The sequence below is a fragment of the Drosophila serrata genome, unplaced genomic scaffold, assembly GCF_035046125.1.
Source record: "Drosophila serrata isolate PLE 108 unplaced genomic scaffold, ASM3504612v1 contig_272, whole genome shotgun sequence".
In the NCBI taxonomy this organism is placed as follows: Eukaryota; Metazoa; Arthropoda; class Insecta; order Diptera; family Drosophilidae; genus Drosophila; species Drosophila serrata.
This window is the reverse complement of record NW_028257170.1, coordinates 10,993,249-11,014,586: the sequence shown is the minus strand read 5'-3', so window position 1 is coordinate 11,014,586 and position 21,338 is coordinate 10,993,249. Positions and strand designations below refer to the sequence as shown.

Sequence of the window (21,338 nt, the reverse complement as noted above, 5' to 3'; positions counted from 1 at the left end):
TAAATAGATGGGAAAATATATTCACTTATGTACATATATGTTTTTGTTTTTGTTTTTCTGTATCACTTCTTTCATCATACATTCACACATAGGCGATGATCAACTCGTTCGGCCGTTGAAAAAAATAAAATAAAAAATTGGAAATAAAAAATACAACACAGAAAATAGCAACAATAACAACCAGAACTGACGCAGAAATTTGCCACCAGCTGCCAAGTTGAAAGCAGCATTAAATTATATTTGCCATTTCATACAATATACACATTCAAATTGGAGACACTTGCTGGTGTTGCCTTTGCGGTAAGCGGCCGTATTTAATTAACAAACAGCTAGCCGAATTTTAAATGGAAATAAATATTTAATAAAAAAAAAACAGAAATCAGAAATCAGAAATCAGATACGATTAGCGCTATCAAAGAGAGCGCGAGAGAGGTCGCTGAATATACATTTCGATCCGTGGCTACCCATTCAGATTCGTTAGATCGCATTCTCGCACCGTATTTTTGTATTTTCTATTTATTTATTTTATTTTTTGTTGTATTTTTAGCTAATTTCAGTCGCTATTGAGCTTGGCAATTAGTTACACTTGATTATAGGAAAGCAGATCGTGCCGGTCGTTCCCTCAAGTTCAATGTTTATTTTCTGTTGTTCCACTTTGTTCTTGAATTGGCTTCAAGTTTGGGAAATAGGGGAATCACTTTTGGATGCCATAAAGAAGTTGAGTGATATTGGAACTTAAAGACTTTAAGCGTCCAACTTTAAGTGCACATTTTCATTTCTCTTCAAACATTCTTAGTTTCTTATTCCAAAATGTAATATAATATATTTAGGTTTTTACGAATCGAATAGTTAAATCAGTTCAATGACTCGTTCAGCAGTAATTATACGGTTCGTTGGAAGTGAAACTTTGCTACAATACCTAATGCTTAAATGTGACTCCTTCGCCAGTGTTTATTTCTAAATCATTTACATCAATGAATATACACTCATAAAAGACACATTGCCTAATGGCACATGTTATTTAAAAATTCACTTCAGCACTGGCACACACACGGTCACACACACTCGCACTGGCGCTTCGAAAAGCAAGGAAACGCGCGAAATCGCGTCAAACAATCGCCCGTGAACCGCCGGAAAACCGCCAGTGAACCGCACCCGTGCAAGTTCCAATTAGAACTGAGACTGAGCAACCGAAAGTCCAACAGGCTGAGGCCCACTAACCCACACAGACGCACGCACTGCACAGTGGTTCGATTTTCAAAGACACAGTGTCAAAAATTCTGATTTTGATTTGATGAATCTGCTAAAGCATTTTATGCAAGCAAGAAATTTTGTTGGGGTTTGTATTAGTAATTTATTACTTTTATCAATACTTCGTATTATTTATATAAATATTAAGAGTTGTATCTTTATCTAAAGTGACAAATGGTTTGCAATTTTCATCTCATTTGAACCCTTAATTATTCTGTTAAAATTTTATATAAATCAATAATTATTTAGCTTACTAGTAAATTTAATATTTATTTAATTTATTATAAAGAAATATTTAATTGTATTATATTACGATCCATTAACATATCTTAAAGATAAATTCTATTAACATATAATATACAAAAATTTACGGATTCGGAAATGTAATTGTTATGAATTATTAAAAACACGCAAAAGAATAAGTATTTAATACTTAACTAAAGTTTATTTGAAAACTATTATTTCAAAAAATGGTAGCAAAGTTATTACATAAATACACAAAACTCTATTAAAATTAAGAAATTATATTTTTTACAACATGCATTAAGAAATCGAACCACTGTGCAGCACAGCAACATGTTGCCGACCTTGCTGAGTGAGCGAGCAACAAATCATTCTTGAGAGAACAAGTCAAGAGAGAGGGAGAACGAGCATAGCTCTGTTTGGGTTTCATGTTTTCATTTCGAAAAAAAAACAACAACACCAAGAAGTGCCGGCACTGATCAATGAACTAATCGATGGCAATATAATGTTCTAAATTTTAAATATCTGCACGAATTTTGTTTAACAAAGAGTACAATAAAAAATGTTTATTTTCATTTGCATTCAAAGATCGAACAGATGAATTCCAGTCCTGGTTAAATGAACAATTTTATACAAGAATATAATCGATGTTAAATAAAATGATGTGAAAACATTTTCATTAAATAAACAAAAAAGTCAAGAATATTATTGAAGTTTTTATTTCTAAAAAATTTAAATATATTGATTTTAATTTATAATTATTTTAACATTTTACAGTTTTATATTAATTGTTAATATGTTGTCAATGTTTACATTATTTTACATCATTAAAAAATATATTTAAACTATTTTAGGATAATTGACTATTCGAAAACAATAATAGTATACATTTTCAAAGTTTTCTTTATAAATTAGAATAACAATTCTAATTGATAACGAAAACAATGACAATTGAATAATATAAAGGCCAAAGATTTAAAAGGAAAATCTGTGAACGTAAAAAATTAGCAAGTACAAATAAAGAACTGAAGTATCGGAAAATGAAGAGTAAATCACAATATCCATGAAATTACAAAAATCCTTTTTACATGAGGTTACAGAATTATTGAAAAGTTTCAAGCATATGTTTTTACGTACCCAATAATCCCAAATTTATAACATCACATAGCTTTCAAAATGCAATCGTAAGGTGTGCTACCCTGAATTGAATAATAACTTTTTAACACAAATTGATCTTTAATATTTAAATTTTCAGTTTATAGGCATTTATTTTCTTTATTTCTTTTTTTCAATACATCATACAATTCTAAATCATTTTTAACCCTTTCTTCAAAATTATAAACCAATCTAAATAATATTTCAGCTGTATAAGCTTTCTCATACTTCTATTTTCATATTTTGATATGAAAAAGATTATAGTTCTATAATTGTTTTAATTATGGTCTGTCAAAAATTCTTATATTTTAAAGTTCCACAGATTGATATATTTATTATTACCTTTCGTTTCCTGAGTTTGGGTTCAATTGCCATATCTTAATCAGCTTAAAATATGGACTAATCAATGATCAATCACTATAAAATCTGACGAAAAGCAATTATTAAGACAATAAAAAACATTTTTTGTTTTAATTCATTTAATCTAATCTTTTCAAGTATGTTATTGAAAGTGCAATCCAATTTTCTTCTTATTATTCCCCTGCCTTAGTAGCCAACGCCGTTAACGAGCCTATCTTAGTTCTAATCTAAGACCTATACTATTAATGATTGTTACCTAATGATTTAAAGATAATTGAATGGATTACATATATTGCAGTCCAGTATTACAATGCACTTAGTAATAGATATTTATTCTATGAAGTTTGTGGAAGTGTTACTATTGGCATGCATATTGTTTTAGCAATTAACAAACGGCGAGATTTGTCATTTAATTCGTTCACTTCGATTCAGAAACTAGAACTTGCCATTGACACTAGGTCCACTTCAACCTCAATTTCCTGAAATTAAATTACTTACTAGCAGCTCAGCTCAGTTCGTTCCTGTTCCTGTTAATTTCAGCTTAGCAGGATATTGTCAGCACTCGTTCCTGGCCTGACACGAGTGTGGGAAAATGTTTGAGCTGCTCAGTTGACACACAAACACCTGCTCAAAGTGGGTACTTTGGTTGCAGTGTGTTTGCTGACTTGTGCAATTTCCGTCGGACATCACGGGGCGTATACGTAATGGACTCTGACAGAGCTTGGGCAACAGTTGTCCACAAATTTAGCCATGATATTGAAAGTTCCATGTGCAAAGCAAGGATGCTTTATCGACTTTTTAGCTTATAGAAATTATCGGGCTTTATTATGTAAATTTATATGCGTTATTTTAATTATTTGAAATCCAATTACATGAATCCATAGCTGGCAACGGTGCGCTGAAATGCCTAGGGTCTGTTATAGATTTCAAGTTGGTATTCGTAATTCAGAACAAGTTGTCCATCTTCATCAGCAATTTAAGAAATTAACATTTTTACTTTCCAAATGCTAAAAAAATAGAGAATTAACCTCATTCACATTAAAACTATACAAAAATAAATCTAAAAAATGTATAGGTTTTTTAAAAATGATTTTATTTATATAATTTCTTATCCTTTTTCAAAAAGTGACACCAAATAGAGGTAACACAAAAAATTCGGTAAGACGTTTTTCAACTTTTTAGGATTTTAAATATTTTTGACAATGATTATTAATTTATCCTAAAGTTATGAATTAATTTATCTATTTGTGTATAAATTATATGATGGTTGATTAACGTTCCACCAATTAAAGATCATTTACAATCCAATACTGTCTTTATTACACGAAATACACCACAAGTATGTGGCACACACCTCAGGAAGACTGCATTCCCATGAAGCTCCTGCCGGATTCCGGATTTGCATAAATAATAATGAAATTTCAGCCTGTGAATAAACAAAAATGAAAGCAGCTTTAAGCATCCGCAGCCATTAAAAGGCAATTTGAAATGTGTAAAGCCGACGACCGGAGTACCCGGGATCAAGGCAAATTAACTAATTGAAGGCTCAAATGGACTTTGCATATATTTGTGCACCGATAAAGGTGTCTCGCCTGCCGATAGATTAAAGGTAACGGCCAGCCACCAAGGTCACGGTGACCCTCGATGCCAATCCAGTGGGTGGAATAATACATTTAAAGATCGAAATCAAAACATGTTTACCTTCGCACGCCGCCCTGAAAAGTTAGTCCTGGACTTCCAAGGATGGCCACTTGAGACAGGAAGGCGACAGCTAGCCAAGTCAAATGGCTTAATTCCCACTGAAGAAGGCTTCTTAGAAGTGAGTGTGGCTTTTTGATATGACTTTAATGTATATTCTAAAATTTAAAATGGAAATTATCTAAAAATTTATATATCGAAATTAGAAATATAGCTAATATAGTAACCTTAAGTAAGTATTTACTTTTATAATGAATCTAAAAACAAATCTAACATCCTTTCTCTTCTATGACCATATTTATTTTTAGGGTAATAATTGCCAGTTAACGATTTAAGCTATAAATAACTTGGGAAAATGTTAGTTCCGCCTTACCACTTTTTCTTTTCAAGGCTCCTCCTCCTTTGGCTCCGTGAAAGTAAACCAAGTAAATGATAATTTAATGAACGGCTATTAAATGTCAGTCAATGCCATTTGCTGGGGGTCATAGCCAATATAGCCACTAACGTTTTTTGCATTTTTAATGAACTTCAATCCCCCTGAGCGTTTTCCTGTGGCAGAAAATCAATTTCAACGCCGGCAAGGCCAGAGATTCTTTAAATTTTGCACATACTCAAGGGTGGGAATATATTTCTAGTGTGTCGACAGTTGGCAGGGACATAAAGCCTAATTACGAAGCGTTCTTTAATTAGTGCCCTTGACTTAATTACAAAACTGCAAACTCAACAAAGGCAAAAGCAAAATCTGCAACAATAACGAACTCGGGCTGCTGCCCCAGGATCCATACCCCTTGGTAGACAATTAACTGGCTCTGAAATGTGTATGTGTTTATTTTTTTGTGTGTGTGTGTGTGTGTGTGTGTGTGTGTGTGTGTGTGTGTGTGTGTGTGTGTGTGTGTGTGTGTGTGTGTGTGTGTGTGTGTGTGTGTGTGTGTGTGTGTGTGTGTGTGTGTGTGTGTGTGTGTGTGTGTGTGTGTGTGTGTGTGTGTATTTGCGGCAACAGCTTGTTGACATCGTCCTTTAAAACGCCCAAAAGTCTGCTTTGTCCCTGGATATTCAACACATTCGCAAGTTGGAGTGGAGCCAGTCCAACGAGGTCTAAATAAGGGTTAAATTGTCTGAATTAATGTTACATTTTTGTTGACAACCCTCGTTAACCATATTAAACACAGGCAACATAAATTATTGAATACATTTAAAGCCAGCTTTAAATATAAATGCACAGTGGAAACGTATTTGTACTTGTACATGTTTTTGTGAGGAATTTAAAAGACTTTATAACAGAAGACTTCAACACATTTTTTAAATTTTTTACAAAACTATTTAGTCTGTTTATTAAAGCAATATATCTGTTGCAAAAGCTCACTAAATTTGACCCTACACAGTCCTGATTACCCATTATCAACTTTTCTGAAAAAGCAGAAGCAAACAAAAACTTGGATTGCTAATAGAAAAATCAATGTCGAAATGTAAATTAGGGGCCCACCGCAAGGCCATTTGAATAAATATATTCACAAATCATGCAATTTCCTGCCAACTTTGACTGAATCTCCACCAAGGAAAAAAATAAATTCAATATAAACGCAAATTATTTTTGCTGTCCAGTGGGGGGAAAATCATAAAAAAATAAGAAGTGGAGCTATGGAAAAAGTATATGCCATTTGTGGCTGTTTGCGTTTGGTTTTTATGTCCTGCCGGCCACGCATAAATCTGACGGTCAACCTACAGTTTCCTGACGTGTTCGACACTCCCATTTAAAGTTGCCTTACCTGCGTGTGTGTCCGCTTAAAGCCACCTGAGTATTGTTTAATATTTGAAGTCATTTAAAAAGAAAACAAATATTTTCAACTCACCAAATGGTTGTTTTAAGTCTTCAAATTAAATTTTTATTACCTTATACCGCGACCAATCCGATTTGGCTACCCGAAATACTACCATTTATTAAAGAAAATGTAATAATGGAAACAATAAGTTGCCGTCATTTAATACCTCTATCTATTTTCCACCCTCGCCACCAGCTAACGTTAAATAAAATTCATCATACGCCACGTAGCCGCTCCTGGCTGCAAAGGAGAAAAAAACTTTCGCAACATGGTTTCGTGCTCTGACCCGCATACGAAATTAGAGTCTGGCAGAAACCGAAAAGTTCCTCAAATCTTTGGTAGATTTAATTATGTTTAAATAGGCTTAACGAAACTTATCCATGGTGGTGAAGAAAACCCAATAAAGGCACCCATTTATCAGATCTAAAGTGAAACTAATTGAAATTTACAAAAAGGTAACATATTATGTTTTGTAACAAAAACCTTTATTTAAGGTAAATGGAGACTGCTTCTGCAATTCAAACCTATAAATATTAATCAATACTGGGTATTCATTTTGTATATATAAACAAATGACATCACTGTCCCCACATATGGACAAAATGGCCGCCAGTAGCATTTCCGGCGTGTGCATGTGTGCCCAGATGCATGTATACATTTGCACTTAGCCTGTTGCTCCTCGTTTCCTTTTTGATTTCATTTCTTCTTTATTATACCCACTTTTTGCAGCTATTGTTTTTCCATTCGTTGAATTTTTTCCAACAAACTTCATTGGACCTTACAGCCGGATGCAATGGACCATAAAGGAGGAGGCGGACAATTGGCAGGAGCCGGCAAAAAGGGCACAGTGACAGAATGAAAGTGCGGGTGCGTTGACTGAATGGTTATAATCCGACGGACCGTCTGTCAATCAAAACATTCTCGACGGACAGAGATGGACGTGAATGCTTTATGCAAAAACATTGGCAGCTCACAGAGCTTAGGTTACGGGTAGGAGGAATCCTATCGGATTCAGTTCCAGAACTCCTGAATCAAATAAGAATGTAAAATTTTAATGTTGTCATGAATGGGCGGATTGGATTGGCCGATGTGGTTTGTTATTAATTTTTATTTTATGTTTTTTTATGTTAAGACAACGGAAATTAAATTCGTTTTCATTAAAGTCAGTGTAGAAATTTAGAAACACCTAGTTTTGTTTGACGAAAATAAAGATTTGAAACTATATATGTTTTTTTTAGAAAAAGAAAAACAAAGTTTTATACAAAATAAACTTTTTTTCAACGAAAATTATATATTTAACACGGCTTCCACAGTAAACAGTTTTCGCGGCTTTAATTTAAACTTGTGCTATAACTTTAATATTCTGTAAACTTAATACCTAGTACCAATAAGAAATAAAGGATAATGGGCCGAAGGCTTAGTATAGTTAGCCGCCTTTTTTAAATTAGCGCAAAAAGTTGGCTCACCACTTCTGCCCACTGGGATTTTCCCCCTCTTTTTCTTTTTTAATTTTGTAGTAAAACTTTTTATGCTTGAGTTTTCTTGTAAATGTAAACAATATGCAATCGTAGAATTTTCTGCATTTCAATCAACATAGTCATTTTAAACTTAAATTGGAACTGGTTAAATGATTCCAGCACTTATTTGGGACTTATTATTTATTGTATATCTATCAATCGAATCTCAAGATTGTCTAAGCTTTATATTTTTGCTGTCACTAAGTTGCTTCCGCAAGCATTCTAATTAAAGTTTTAATTAAATTAAAATTAAAAAATGGAATGAATTAAATTTGAAGGACTACTGGTGGGATTTCCTGTTACAAGTATCTGTATTTTGACAAAAAATTCTATTTTCTTATTAAAATTTTCAACTGAATTTGATTCCTTATACTAGCTTGTGACACTAGCTTCTACAGTCTGGATTACTAAGATGTCCTTCAAGGACAATAGATATGGATTACGAACCCAACCATTGTTCGTTTTTCCCAATATATATTTATCCTAAGAAAGGAATTCATTGAAATTTAACAACAATAATTATTCTTTTGCATATTTCTCATGATATTCGTTTTTCAGACCTTTTTAATTACTTTATAAAAACACAATTCGGACAAGGATATTTTCGGATTTTTTATTGGCCCTAATTGTTTCTTTCCTAAATAAAAAAAAGACAACAAATAAACATTTTATTGTTGAAGGATGCCTTGTTCTTATTTTTTGGCGTAATATTTCTTGGAATATGACAGGCTCAAAGGAGAACCAACCACCTGAATGCCTCGGGCTATCCCCCCGAAAATAATCTTGTTGTTTTTCTTACATTTCGCGATTTTGCTTCTGGCAACCGACGCAATTTCCAAACCAGCAATTTACTTATTCATGCAGTTGTTATTCGCGTTTTTCAAGACAAATGTGCGTTGGAATATTTAATGTGGTTATTATTTTCTGCATTGAGGTAAGCTCCGGGTGTTGAGCAACATGTGGAGAGAGCGTGAGTGCAACAGGCACAGCAACATGTTGATTGAGCCAAATGTAAACAGAGAACTTTCCTCTCTCGCGGACTTTTAGATTTCTCTCTTCCATTTTATACACCTTGCACAAATTGTTAGTATGAGTAAACGAAAGACTAATATTCAAGAAAAACTATGTTTACTATATTTTATATGTATTACAAATATTTAATAAGAAATACTAAAAAGGATAAAAGAAGGAATCTAAAAAAAAAATCAAAGTTATATTTTCTTTTAGATATTTGCGAAATAAAACATTATTTTCATTGTAAAAAATTAAAAAAATATATATATTAAAAATAAAAAGTGTATATACCCTTGAAAAAAAAACCCTTTGCTGTTCTTTTAAGCATTAATTTAATTTGTTAAATATTTTAAGATCTAGTTTTTTCAAAACTTTTTCAAAACAAAAAAAAAAACAGCATGCAAATAGTGTAAAAATTCCAAAGTACAAAATGAAGTGAGAAACTGTCATATAACCGACAAAAATAACCATGTATCAAACAATAGAGAAAACATATTTAAATTATAGTTTATCTGTAGAATAATAGTATAGTTTTCATTTTAAAATATGTATATTTTATTATTTATTGCTCTTCGGTTGCATTCAATCAGCATTCGCATAACTTTTACACATAAAATACACAGAGATAGTTTTCAGTTAGAATAATGTGTGTTTTGACGCTGTACAGATATCAAATGCATTATAAAGTATCAGCTTTAATTAAGTTTAACAGTTCTTCGAATTGCTTGATTAGAGGGATGCTGGATTACGGTAAGGGAATCATCTTTGGGTATTGTTTCCTTTATTTCGGGGACTTGAGCTTACATTTAACATAAACACTGTGACTTTCATTAAATTTAAATACATAGCGAAATGCATACAACTTTAAGTTCATTACTCCGTTATTTATATGTTTGAAAATACATGTTTAACATAGGCAATGGCATTTAGAGCCAAATAAACGAATGACTGACTGGCCCAGTGACCTGACTTGGGTTTGACTCGACTGATCGACGGACATTGGCGAGAATTGCTCTTCATGTACACACATTCAATTAGCATTGGGTATCAAAAATACTTATCATGGCTTTTCATTACACTTTAGTTACAAAAATAGTTACAATTTAATACCATTAACAAAAATACTTGACGATCGATCAATTGCATATTTTGGAAACTCTTGCTTACACTCTTTTGGAACAAAAATTAACTCATTTACAAGACATGTTTTGGGAAAAACAAAAGCGTATGTATGGGATTTAAGTATGTGTGTGTGTATGTGTGTGGTTCTGGTATTGTCCTTAGGCCCAGTCCTTTTTAATCTCAAAGGTCCAGTCCCACTCCAGGTGTATATGCTTGTCGTCATCCGTAAAGACAGAGCTGACCGAGTAGGTGCCGCGGGAGAATGTACCGGAGGGCGCCTCCTCGGCGGGCGTCAAATAGAATTGAATCTCCTTCTTTGGCGGATAGGAGCCAACCATATGCTTCATTTTATCGACTAAATAAAGATACGAAAAATACCTGGTTACTCGGAATATATATTACATTTTGGGCTCTCTGATGCAATCTTACCCACAACTTAAACCCACGTATAATAAATTATCCGAAATAAATGTTTGGCATTGGAGATAATAATAGGACATAACAAATTACGTTAATCTCAACACATGACTATCGTTAATATGGCAAATGTTAAAAACACAATATAAACAATGCTACAAAATCCGTACAAAAATGTAGTGCCATTGAAGGTAGCGTTCCCCATTACGATCTCAGCCTAGAATGCGACTAATCCCTTCAAACGACAACCAAGAACTAAAGACAAACGCTGCACAATTGAATGTCGCAGCTACTAGAAAAGTGAAGTCTCAAAAGTGCTGGCACCGACCTGTACACAAAAATACCTGATTTATAGAGGTCTTAATAAGGGATTATATCGCGAGTTAAAATTCAATATATATTCACAAAAGTATCTCTACAATATAGAAACGGAATTTTAAAAATAAAAATAAATAATGTATTTTATACAGAGCTCGCAAATAACTGTCGACCGTTTCTCGTTGTCTGCAAATAAGTGTCTTTTCCTGACACTTTACGAAAAAACTCAGAGAGCAACCGAAATAAGGGTGCTTAAATGAGCTCGCTCTCGCTCAGAGCGAAACCGTTTTTTTTAATTCTGTTTTGTTCTGGTTGTTCCAAGACCGTTTTGTCGTGTTCAGTGAAGCAAAAGGTCTTTTGCATATGTATTGGTATACACTCACACGCATAGGCAAGCAAGTCGTTAGGCGTCTGTATTGCGATCGTGGAATGAGTGTGTGTGAGTAAATGCAAAGACCGTTTGCGTTGAGTTTTTCGGTCAATCGGTCTTTTGCTGACTCTCATTGTGCGACCGTTTCTCGTTTCGCTCTTTAGGCAATGCTCATTGAAAGAGCGACACACAAAGAGCTCAACGAAAAACGTTCAACAGAAAACATAAAAGAATACAGCAAGAGTCTCTTGCTCAGAGCGAGAGCGAGAGAGTATGGACTTTTTCGGTTGTGCTCGCAACGAGAGCGCAAGAAAAAAATCGGTCGACAGTTATTTGCGAGCTCTGATTTTATAAATTTAATAAATATATGTATTTAAATATATGAGTTACCGAAAAATATTCGTGTTATATAGTCTAAAATAGCAAACATAAGATCGATTTATCGATCGATGACAACTTTTAATATATCGATTTGTATATTGAATTTCGCGTCAAATATCAATATAATACCGGCATATAGGAAGTTTTGGTCATTTCTAGTCATAATCTCATTAAATCTTAATAACATTATAACCCATTTAGTTCCAGACCTGGTTAAATATTACCAACAACTAAGTTTTACCCACAATTAATTAAAATATTTGTCTCTGTCTCTGTTTAAATTTAAAATCTATACACACTTACCGTTAACACCCAAGCGAGAAGTCTTTTGCACATACTTAAGGCCATGGACAATTTCACGCTGCACAATAAAATCAATGCGCACCTTGTACTGAACACCTTCTTTGATCACAAAAAGCTGCCAATAATTTAAAGATATATTTTTAGGCTATAAAAAGGCGTAATTTGTTTTTAATTACCTGCTTTTTTAGCTGACTTAGGTCACCGGTAAGATCCAATTCCATATCATCTCGACCCTCTACAACGAGCGCCAGTTTCTTCACAATCACCTTTCGCGGATCATTGGGTTCTTGAAAATTAATCATGAATAATCGATTAATATTGGATATTTAAATGCCAAAAATCATAACGTCTTACCAACGACAATTTTTTCGGTCTGGGCTGCGCCCAAAAGGGCCTCTTTGTAGCGCCGCAAGCTCTCGTCCTCCTGATCGGCGGCCATTATCTCCTCGATGGTCTTCTCCGGCGGTGCCTGGTAGTTGGCATCATGAACATCCTCATCGTGATGGTCGGGGTGGGGCTTCGTCTCTGTTTCGGCCATGTCTTCTAACCTAGAACTGTCCAAGTGGAATAGTTTATTTATCAATCAATTACATTTAAATGTGAGGCACCGTCTTAATTGCTGACGATGTTATTGTTTTATATGTTGCTAGAGATTTTGTTTAGTATTTCTCACTTGCTTTCAGTCTCTCTTTAAGAAGCATATGGGTCATAGGCATATTTTTAGGAGTGTGAGTAACATGTTGACGATAATGATATTGTATTATATATGCATGTACATGCATATATACAACAATTAGCCTCCATATAAAGTATGTGCGTTTAGAAGAAGCTACATCTGAATTATATTCCTGAATTACTGAAACACACTGAGCCTTTTCTGTAAATGTACTTATAATCTAAGAAAATGTACTTGTTTACTAAGGCTTGATTTTGCTAAGAATATATCTAAATATTAATTTTTTATGTATTTGCTAGATTACTTTTCCAATCAGATCACTAATTAAATGTCACTGCGCGAATTCAATAAGATACATTCCCTGGTTGATTAGCTTATCATTCCATTAACATATATTTCTTTTTTGGCAACTGTAATGTTTGAGATGCGACCAAACGTTGGCCACTTCATATGCACGTTCAATAATATTGATTAAATTCCAATTATTAACGCATTGATGAACTGACGGGTTGATTGGCATACGGGGCGGATGACGGCGGCGGGGGGAAAAGGCGACTTGCAGCTGGTCAGAGTGGGAAAAATAAATAAAAAAAAAGGTCCAACCAAATACGGAGCCACTGTGGCAGATAAGGCAAGAGCATACGATAGACAGAGAGAGGGCGGATATCGGCATTGAATAATATTGAACAGAACGGGCGACAAAAGCCCAAACCCCCCGCTATCGCTCAACCCACCGAAGCCTTTATTATTATCTTGCTTTGTTTTTCACTATCTAAATACACGTCGGTTGCCTGGTTGCCTTATGTCCATTTTCAACGAGTATTGGCCCAATAATAATTCTCAAGCCTCCACATTTGGCTTTATATACACGGTCAGCACAAGCTATACACATGAAATTGAAATGTTATTACTTGACATCAGGTTGTTGCGAGATAATTAAAATGTATCTATATAGACGGATTTCAGGCAGACGTGTACACAGAGAAACAAGATCTTTTCGGGTTTGCACATAAAATTCGAAATTACTAACTGAAAGGAGAAGTCAAAATTATGACCCCAGTACAAATTTTATATCAAATACAATATAAGGAAAAAGATCCGTAACGCCAAACTATTTGCTTGAATTGTTAAAATTAAAATGTAAGCATTTTACTGTAGAATAGCCTAGAACTTATTTTAATTTTTTTCCTTTTAATTTTTTGAAAAAAACATATGGTTGTAGGGGAAGCGCTTATCAAATTCATATATTTTGGAAATTTTACCTGCCTTTGCCCCCTTTCTTGTCATTTAAATAATTATTAATTCGTATTTAAGAGCAAACTTGCATAATTTTTAATCAATATATTAAATACAATTTTATCCTCTATACAGCCAAGTGCAATTGCATTTTAATATAATACCAAAATATAAAAACTTATAATACTAAAAAAAATAAAGACAAGATATTGAAAAACATTCAATTTATGTTTCCGTGTAGAAGCGGGAATAGCAAAAAATTTAAGTAGTGAGAAAGAGAAACGAAAATAATAAACATTTTCCAGACTAACAACGAACGAACGTTTGGGCCAATAAATACAATTCGAATAATTAAGGTTGAGTGAGAAAAGGTAATTTCAAGAACAATCTGACCAAAAACCGAAAATTCGAATTCCAAACAAAATTTCGGGGAAGCGATAGAGGGAGAGCGAGAGAGAAGAGGAGAAGGAGACGAAGAGAGCCGACCCCCCGCCAGAAGAGAGTGGGGATAATTTAAGGAAATGAACGAACCATGCCAGTTTTTGTAGCTTGATAACGAAATGTGCAAGAAGAATGTTAAGGCCTCAGACGTACATATGTATGTATTGTATGTATGAATCACGCACACCAAGTCACACACACACACGCCCGCACACTGTGACCGGCACATGAATCGTCATTGTTTGCAAGTACGATTTTTTGGGAGTGGTACCTTGGCCCGTGCAGATAACCAAATATTTGTTAATAATACTAAGGAACAGTACTATGGTTGGATTCAAGTATCAATTACGCGGCATGCATGGGAACGCAGCACTCGCACACACTCACAATCGACAGGAACGACGCGCACTCACCTTTTTAATGTGCTAAGTTATATTCAAATTTAACAGTTTCAATGAGTTTTGCGGGAGAGTCACGTGGCCTGGTGATTACACAGATTCCTTCTTTTCCTTATGTATTTTTTATGGGTTTGTGGCTGACTAATTTTGAAACAAAGCAAAATACAACGAAAAACACTCGGCGAAACAAGAAGTCTAAGTGTTACCAGCTGCTGTAAGTCAACGCCAATTGTTACCGGAGTCATGAAAAAATACCAATACTTTGGTTGCACAGCAACAATGTGCATTTAAATAAACATATATATTGGGTTGGCAAGAAAGTCATTTCGTTTTTTTTTTTTCAATATTTTCAAAGATAATTTATTTATATCAGGACTTATAATTAATCAATTATGTATTGGCCGTTTTGTTCGACCACTAATGACCATCTCTCGGAACCCAAACATCGAGCTTTCTTACGTAGCCAAGTTTCTTCAAATGGTTTTCAACCGTTGTATGCGACACACTAAGCTTCTCTGACATCTCTCGCGTTGAATAACGCCGGTTTTCATCCAGCAAAGCCTGAATTTGTTCTTCAAAAACGGCCGATGGTCGACCAGAACGTGGAGCGTCTTTAACTCCAAAATCTCCAAGCCTGAATTTGGCAAACCAGCGCTGACATTGGCGATCACTCATGGCATCTTTACCATATACTTCGCACAATTTTTCGCGAGCTTCGACCGCTTTTTTTCCTTTTCGAAAGTAAAAAAGCAAAATATGCCGAAAATGCTCACTTTGGTTCTCCATGTTTAATTTGCTATAGCTTCCACAAATGTTATTGAATAAATACCTAATTTTCGTCGATAGTACCTAAGACAATAAGCTTTAAAACGATACTAAAAAGTGTGACACTGGTGCTCGATTAGTCGTAAATAAATTATATTAAAAACGATTAATAAAAAAACGTCATGACTTTCTTGCCAACCCAATATTTATAATTGGATTATATTTAAGGTCAGGAGTGAGTATGGATAGGTGTGACAAAAAAGAAATAAATAAATAGCTATGGCTATAAAAGTATAGGTTAGTATATTTTTTTGAGAATCCGTCGTACTATTTTATTTGAGCTGCGTCGGCCCCACTGGTCAACAGCTGTTTATTATTACTTCATCGTTCTGTTTTTTATTGAAATTTTGGAAAATGACACAGTACTTAAGTCAACTTAACACCGCCGATAAGCTGGCCGCCGAGCCATGGCCTGAAGACGCCACTATCTACCAGGTGAGCTTCCGTCAAACGGCTCTCAGCTTGCAAACTAATATGTTTCCATAATCCTCTGTATAAAAGCCATATGAGGCCGAGCAGATTCTGCTGCCGGAGAACGCCAGTTGTCTGGCAGTAAAGGCCTACCTGAAGATGTGCAACCTCCCCTTCGGTATCCGATCCTGCGCCAACGCCGAACACATGTCCCCGGGTGGAAGGATGACCAAGTTGCCATTTATCAGGGCTGGCGCGTTCATTTTTGCCGAGTTCGAGCCGATCGTGAATTTTGTGGAACAAAAGGACATGGCCATTGGGAGCTGGCAGGACGAGGACGAAAAGGCTGACATGCGGACTTACGTGTCGTTGGTGGAAAACATATTTACCATGGCCGAGCTGTACATCAGCTTCAAGAACGAGCGCGTTTACAAGGAGGTAACTGCGCCAAGAAACGGAGTCGTCTTTCCCTGGCCTCTCAACCACATGCAGAACTATGGTAAACGGCGGAATGCCTTGAAGTTACTGAAGGTCTATCAGTGGGATGACCTGGAGATCGAGAACGTCATCGAGAAGGTGGCCAAGTGCTGCGAGACGCTGGAGTATAAACTCAAAGAGTTCCCCGACACACCCTTCTTCTACGGCGATCAACCCTGCGAGCTGGATGCCATCGCATTTGGGCATCTCTTCAGTATCCTCACCACAAATTTGCCTAACATGGCGCTGGCCCAGACTGTGCAAAAGTTTAAACACCTGGTCGAGTTCTGCCGGTTCGTCGATGAGAAATACTTTCAAACCAGGTGCCTGCAAGATTAGTTTTAATGTTATTATTTCGACAAAAATGATGGTATAAGTGCCAAATTATAGATCAAATATTATCATTTCTATTTATGTTATTTGTTTTTCATCTGCTATATGGTTTAGTTAAAGCTTGTCTAGTTGTTAAATAGTTTTAGTTTAAGCTTTAGTACGAACGCTTCTCTTAAAAGCACACCTTAATTACCATCCTAAAAACACAATTCGAACTATGGTTTTTAATATTAGGCGCCCACTTTAATTTCCCGAAAAAGCGCATTTAAATAAGGCAGTGCGATTTATTTTTGTAGCTAAATTTTGCTAACGTATTCAAAAATATCTAACAATTATTTTAAACACTCTACTTTCAGCAAATAATATTATAAATAACTTTTCGAGAATTTTAATAAATGTTTTGGTTGTTATTAAATATTTGGCATTTTAACAATTCTTTGATTCACTTGTGACCCAGGGTATAAGATGAAATGTTTGTCTTAAAAATTAATATAATAAATGTTAAATATTCCGATTCCCAGCTTTAACTACTCAACAAATTTGAACGTAGGATTACATATTTTTAGAAAAAAAACCGGCGCAGCTGGCTAGTATTTCTTTCCGAAAAGGTTTATAATCGTGGATCGGTCACACTGGAGCAACTTGAAACAGTCGCGAAATCAGCTGTTCTGGTTGCCGCGGAAAGAATGATCTTTGTATTAGAATACAATTTTATAGATTAAATGAAAAGGAAGTACTTCGTGTGGACTCCTGAGGCAACAAAATGTTTTCTGGATGTCTGGGAGACCAATCTAAAGAGCTTTCGTGGAAAACGAAAGAAAACCCTGATCCAAAAGGACATGGCTGAAGGCATGAGTGATTTCGGTGTGACTCGTATTGAAATAAAAGCAAAGCTGCAGGTTATGACCAAACGTTATCGGTATAAATCAATTATATGCCCATATTACCCGTATTCGAATAAATTAATTAATATTTCTTGCTTGTAGCAATGAAGCCTTGGAGTTTTCCAAAACCGGAGTTCGTCCGAAATGGGAATATTTTTCAAGATTGCGGAACATTTTTGAACGTGAAGACGACGACTTTGGGGAAGTGCTCGAGGTAACAGAAAATGCTGGTAAATATTATTTCATTATGTTCTTATTGCCAAAACTATGTTTATCAAAATATATTTGTGTGAGAACTAAACTGAATCTGCCTAAAAACTTATTTATTTTCTATTTTGTTACAGACAATATCATCGACATTTCAGATCACGAATCATCATCGAGCGAATTCGAATTTCCGGAACCAGCTTGCAAGATCTTTAGACGTGATCTGGATACAAATGTGGAAGAGAATGATCATATCCATTACTATTATCGGCGGCCTATAGACGTTGAAGAAGAAAAACTGGCCATTCAAAAAGAAACACTTCATGTAATGCGATCGATGGCAAAGAATCTTTCCAATATGTATGCTACCTCTCTAGATTTTTTATGAAACGAGTCTGTCGAAATACTCTTTATAGTTCAAATTAGATGTAAAATACCGCACGGGCGCATTATAGAATCTGCCTCTAGGTTATTATTAAGAGTACATAAAAGGTTCAGCTGAGTAAACCCGTTGACAAAAACCCATCAACACAGTAATAAAGTCAAACACTTATATACATACATATAAAAGCCTTAAATACATTTATATTTTTATTTATTATAATATTTAATTTAGATTATTGTTATGAATGCAATGTACACATTTTTGCATGCAACAACATTTGATTTTCGCTACCGCAATCATACAAAAGAATCGGATGATACTCGCATATACAGATACAGATAAAAGCCTAACGACAGTTTGTCCAGTTTATCAGCCAAATTCAAGTCTTAGTTTCCGGCTGGCTGGCTGGTTGCCGGCATCGACGGTTCGTTGTCCACCGCTGGAACAGTCGCGGGCGGTGGTACCGATGGCGTAAAAACGTGCACCATCTGCGGGGGCAACGGCGTTGGCTGCGTGGGAAACAGTCCGCCCATGGAGGGCTGCACCTGCGGATACGAGGGTACTGTCTGTGCGCCAGCTGGATAGGAGAGAGCCGATGGGGCCGACATATAAGCTTGCTGCGGTGCAGAGAACATGGGCACAGCTGCTGGTGCTGCCGTGGCCTGTGGAAAGGGTAGCTGGGCGGCGGGTATGCCACCTACAGTTGCGTTGTGTTGTGTATTGGGATCAAAAACACCGGGTATAAAAATGTTAGCTGGCGGCGGCAAAGGCTGAGCCGGAGCTGGTGCTGGTGCTTGAACCGGAGTCACAGCCACGTCAGTACCCACAGCTACAGACGTAACAGGTGTGGCAGCGGGAGCGGGGTCAGCAATATTGGCCTGGGTCTCCAGCGCAGCAGTGAGGGCATCAGTGGCTTCATCCGGATTGAAGTAGGTCTTAAACAGGCTTTGGGCCGGTGGTTCAATGGTTGGTGGTCTGATCTCCGCGTTTGTCGACCCAAAAGTGTTAGCTAGCGGGGGTATATAAGGGAGCGTTGGCGAGACAACAGCAGACCCAGCCGCAGACACCGGGGCACCAGCTGAAGGCACTCCGCCCGCGGTCAGCAGGGGAGCAGAAGCCTCAGAGGCTGTGGGAGCAGGTCCGAGGCCGCCGCCAGCAACGGGAGACGCCTGAACAGGGATTCGGTGCAGGTAGCCGAAGCCAATGCCGCAGCCAAGAGCTCCCTCGCCGCCCCAAGCTGTGTTCGGCTTGATCGTTACTTCGCGGCATGCGTCATCGTCCAAATTGTAGACGTACATCTTTAGCGGCTGCTGCTCGTGTGTTTCGATCAGCGTGAACAGATCATCGTTTTCGTGGCGAATGGCATCCGCGCCGATCACATAGTCGCTGTAGGCGCGTAGTCCGGCCAACTCGGCCGGAGAATTCGGATGCACCTCGAGAATGTGCCACACGCTTTCGTTGGCTCCCTCGAAGGAACAGAACCGGATGCTGACGCCTAGCAGACCCTGGCCGCCCCAACTGTTGCTGGGCGTAAGGGTCAGTTCGCGCACCGTCTGCGTTTTGCTGGAGTAAACGGTGAGGCGCACCGGTTTGTCGACGTTCTGGCGCAGCAACTCTTTTAGCATGTCGTTGTCCTGGTCGAGACGGGTGCCGGCGATTGCCACGATGAAGTCAAAGAAGGCCTCCAGTCCGGCCTTCTGCCCGGGCGAGTTGTCCTGCACTTTGAGTACGTGGTAACCTGTGGAAGATCTCATTTTACTTTGGCCATGTTTTCTATTTACTTTTACGGAACAGGTGTGAGTGTTTTCGTGTTTTCTGATTGGACACCGAACACAAGGTTTACGTGGTCCGTGGCGAGAAATGGGTTACGGGGATATTTTACCTTCGGTGCCACCGCCGGGCACGTGGATGCTGTGGCTCGAGCCCATCTTTCGCTTGGGTCAACAACCTCTATTCCAAAACCTGGCAATGGCTTTTGCGGCGTTGGAGTTTGTCTTAATAAATTCTGTTCTTCGTGGCAATTCTCGGGGTTTGTTGAAATATATCAAAATATCAATATATCGATATATTAATATCGTAATATTTTGTTTCCACAAATATCGAAGTTGCGATATTTTTTAAAATATATTTTTTTTGTATTTATTTATTATTATTATTTTTTAATATTTTTTTGGTCGCCACTGGTCACACAAACTAAAAAGAGTTAATAAAATTTTGCGGGTGAAATGAAAAAAATTGAGCTTAACAGACTTTGGCGGAAAAATGAAAAAATATTAGAGAGATAAAAAAAATGAAATGAAATGAAAATTAAAAATAGATTTCCGAAAAGGTGCTAATGAATTAAGATAACACTGAAATATGATTTCAATAAATGTATTTAGTAGTTTTTAATATAATAAATGTATTTTGTATAAGCTTTGCAAGGATTAATATTATTTCTTTTGTCGGTCTCTATGTATTAATAATATTAATATTAAGGCAATAATACTTGGATTATTCCATGTTTTACAATGTTCAAAATATGTTACTTTAGCTGCTACATTACGTTCTACGTTAAATTTCCTGTTTATACAAAAACAGAATATGAAATATTCTTTAATATAGAATATAGTTGCACCATGTTCGTAAATACAGATGTTTTTATATTCTATTAACATGTGTCATAATTAATATATATGTCTTCATTAATGAACACCTTCGGCTCGTTATCGTGTTCTCAGAAAAGAGTTATAAGAGAGAAGCGCTGGTTAATTAAAAAAAAGTTAACAGAATTTTACGGGTGAATTGTAATAAGTGATACCGATTGTATCGATGTGAATTATATCGACAATGATATATTTATATCGATATAAATTCTTTGCCCAAATGTCGATGTTGCAATATACTTTTTTAAAACAATCACCAAAAATATCAAAGTTTTGAAAAATTTGCAAATGTCCAAGTTTTAAATACCAACAGTGATGTCGCTCTAGCTTTTTTAAAGCTAAGTCAAGCCATTCGACAAATTTGACCGATTTCGATATTTAGGTTCTAAAACCCAAATTTAAAGTTATTTAAGGATGTTAAAGCTTTAAGTTTATAAAAACAAGATATATT

The 21,338-nt window shown here is 36.1% G+C and overlaps 6 protein-coding genes across 8 annotated transcripts in view; 2 read left to right on the top strand and 4 right to left on the bottom strand.

The window, feature by feature from the left end:
• The window catches only part of Ac76E (adenylate cyclase type 2 Ac76E), a 40,836-nt gene extending 39,626 nt beyond the window's left edge, over positions 1 to 1,210 (bottom strand). For 2 of the 3 annotated variants that reach the window (XM_020960197.2, XM_020960199.2), the window contains exon 1: positions 920 to 1,184. The gene's annotated coding sequence lies outside the window, so the exon portion shown is untranslated. Of the gene's footprint in view, positions 1 to 919 lie in introns of all 3 variants that reach the window. The other variant, XR_015271917.1, reaches the window with a different exon arrangement.
• Positions 1,211 to 9,589: 8,379 nt separating this feature from the next.
• RhoGDI (rho GDP-dissociation inhibitor) lies at positions 9,590 to 14,995 on the bottom strand. The gene is made up of 5 exons (XM_020960190.2): positions 14,736 to 14,995; positions 12,324 to 12,523; positions 12,146 to 12,255; positions 11,970 to 12,084; positions 9,590 to 10,535 (listed from the first exon to the last, which is right to left on the bottom strand). Exons 2-5 carry the CDS (start codon positions 12,505 to 12,507, stop codon positions 10,339 to 10,341), a joined length of 606 nt encoding a protein of 201 aa, XP_020815849.1. The 5' UTR covers positions 12,508 to 12,523; positions 14,736 to 14,995; the 3' UTR covers positions 9,590 to 10,338.
• On the bottom strand, positions 10,496 to 10,854 carry LOC147643564 (uncharacterized). Its single transcript, XM_086833764.1, has 2 exons — positions 10,610 to 10,854; positions 10,496 to 10,535 (listed from the first exon to the last, which is right to left on the bottom strand). The coding sequence occupies exon 1, from the start codon at positions 10,800 to 10,802 to the stop codon at positions 10,698 to 10,700; it is 105 nt and encodes a 34-aa protein (XP_086689890.1). The 5' UTR covers positions 10,803 to 10,854; the 3' UTR covers positions 10,496 to 10,535; positions 10,610 to 10,697.
• Positions 14,996 to 15,564: 569 nt separating the features above from the next.
• On the top strand, positions 15,565 to 17,181 carry LOC110190134 (metaxin-2). Its single transcript, XM_020960457.2, has 2 exons — positions 15,565 to 15,980; positions 16,047 to 17,181. Exons 1-2 carry the CDS (start codon positions 15,900 to 15,902, stop codon positions 16,770 to 16,772), a joined length of 807 nt encoding a protein of 268 aa, XP_020816116.1. The 5' UTR covers positions 15,565 to 15,899; the 3' UTR covers positions 16,773 to 17,181.
• Positions 17,123 to 18,435, top strand: LOC110189934 (uncharacterized). The gene is made up of 3 exons (XM_020960218.2): positions 17,123 to 17,685; positions 17,753 to 17,880; positions 17,995 to 18,435. Exons 1-3 carry the CDS (start codon positions 17,489 to 17,491, stop codon positions 18,243 to 18,245), a joined length of 576 nt encoding a protein of 191 aa, XP_020815877.1. The 5' UTR covers positions 17,123 to 17,488; the 3' UTR covers positions 18,246 to 18,435.
• Positions 18,436 to 20,343, bottom strand: Grasp65 (Golgi reassembly-stacking protein 2). Its single transcript, XM_020960217.2, has 2 exons — positions 20,125 to 20,343; positions 18,436 to 19,980 (listed from the first exon to the last, which is right to left on the bottom strand). Exons 1-2 carry the CDS (start codon positions 20,168 to 20,170, stop codon positions 18,629 to 18,631), a joined length of 1,398 nt encoding a protein of 465 aa, XP_020815876.1. The 5' UTR covers positions 20,171 to 20,343; the 3' UTR covers positions 18,436 to 18,628.
• Positions 20,344 to 21,338: the final 995 nt, after the last annotated feature.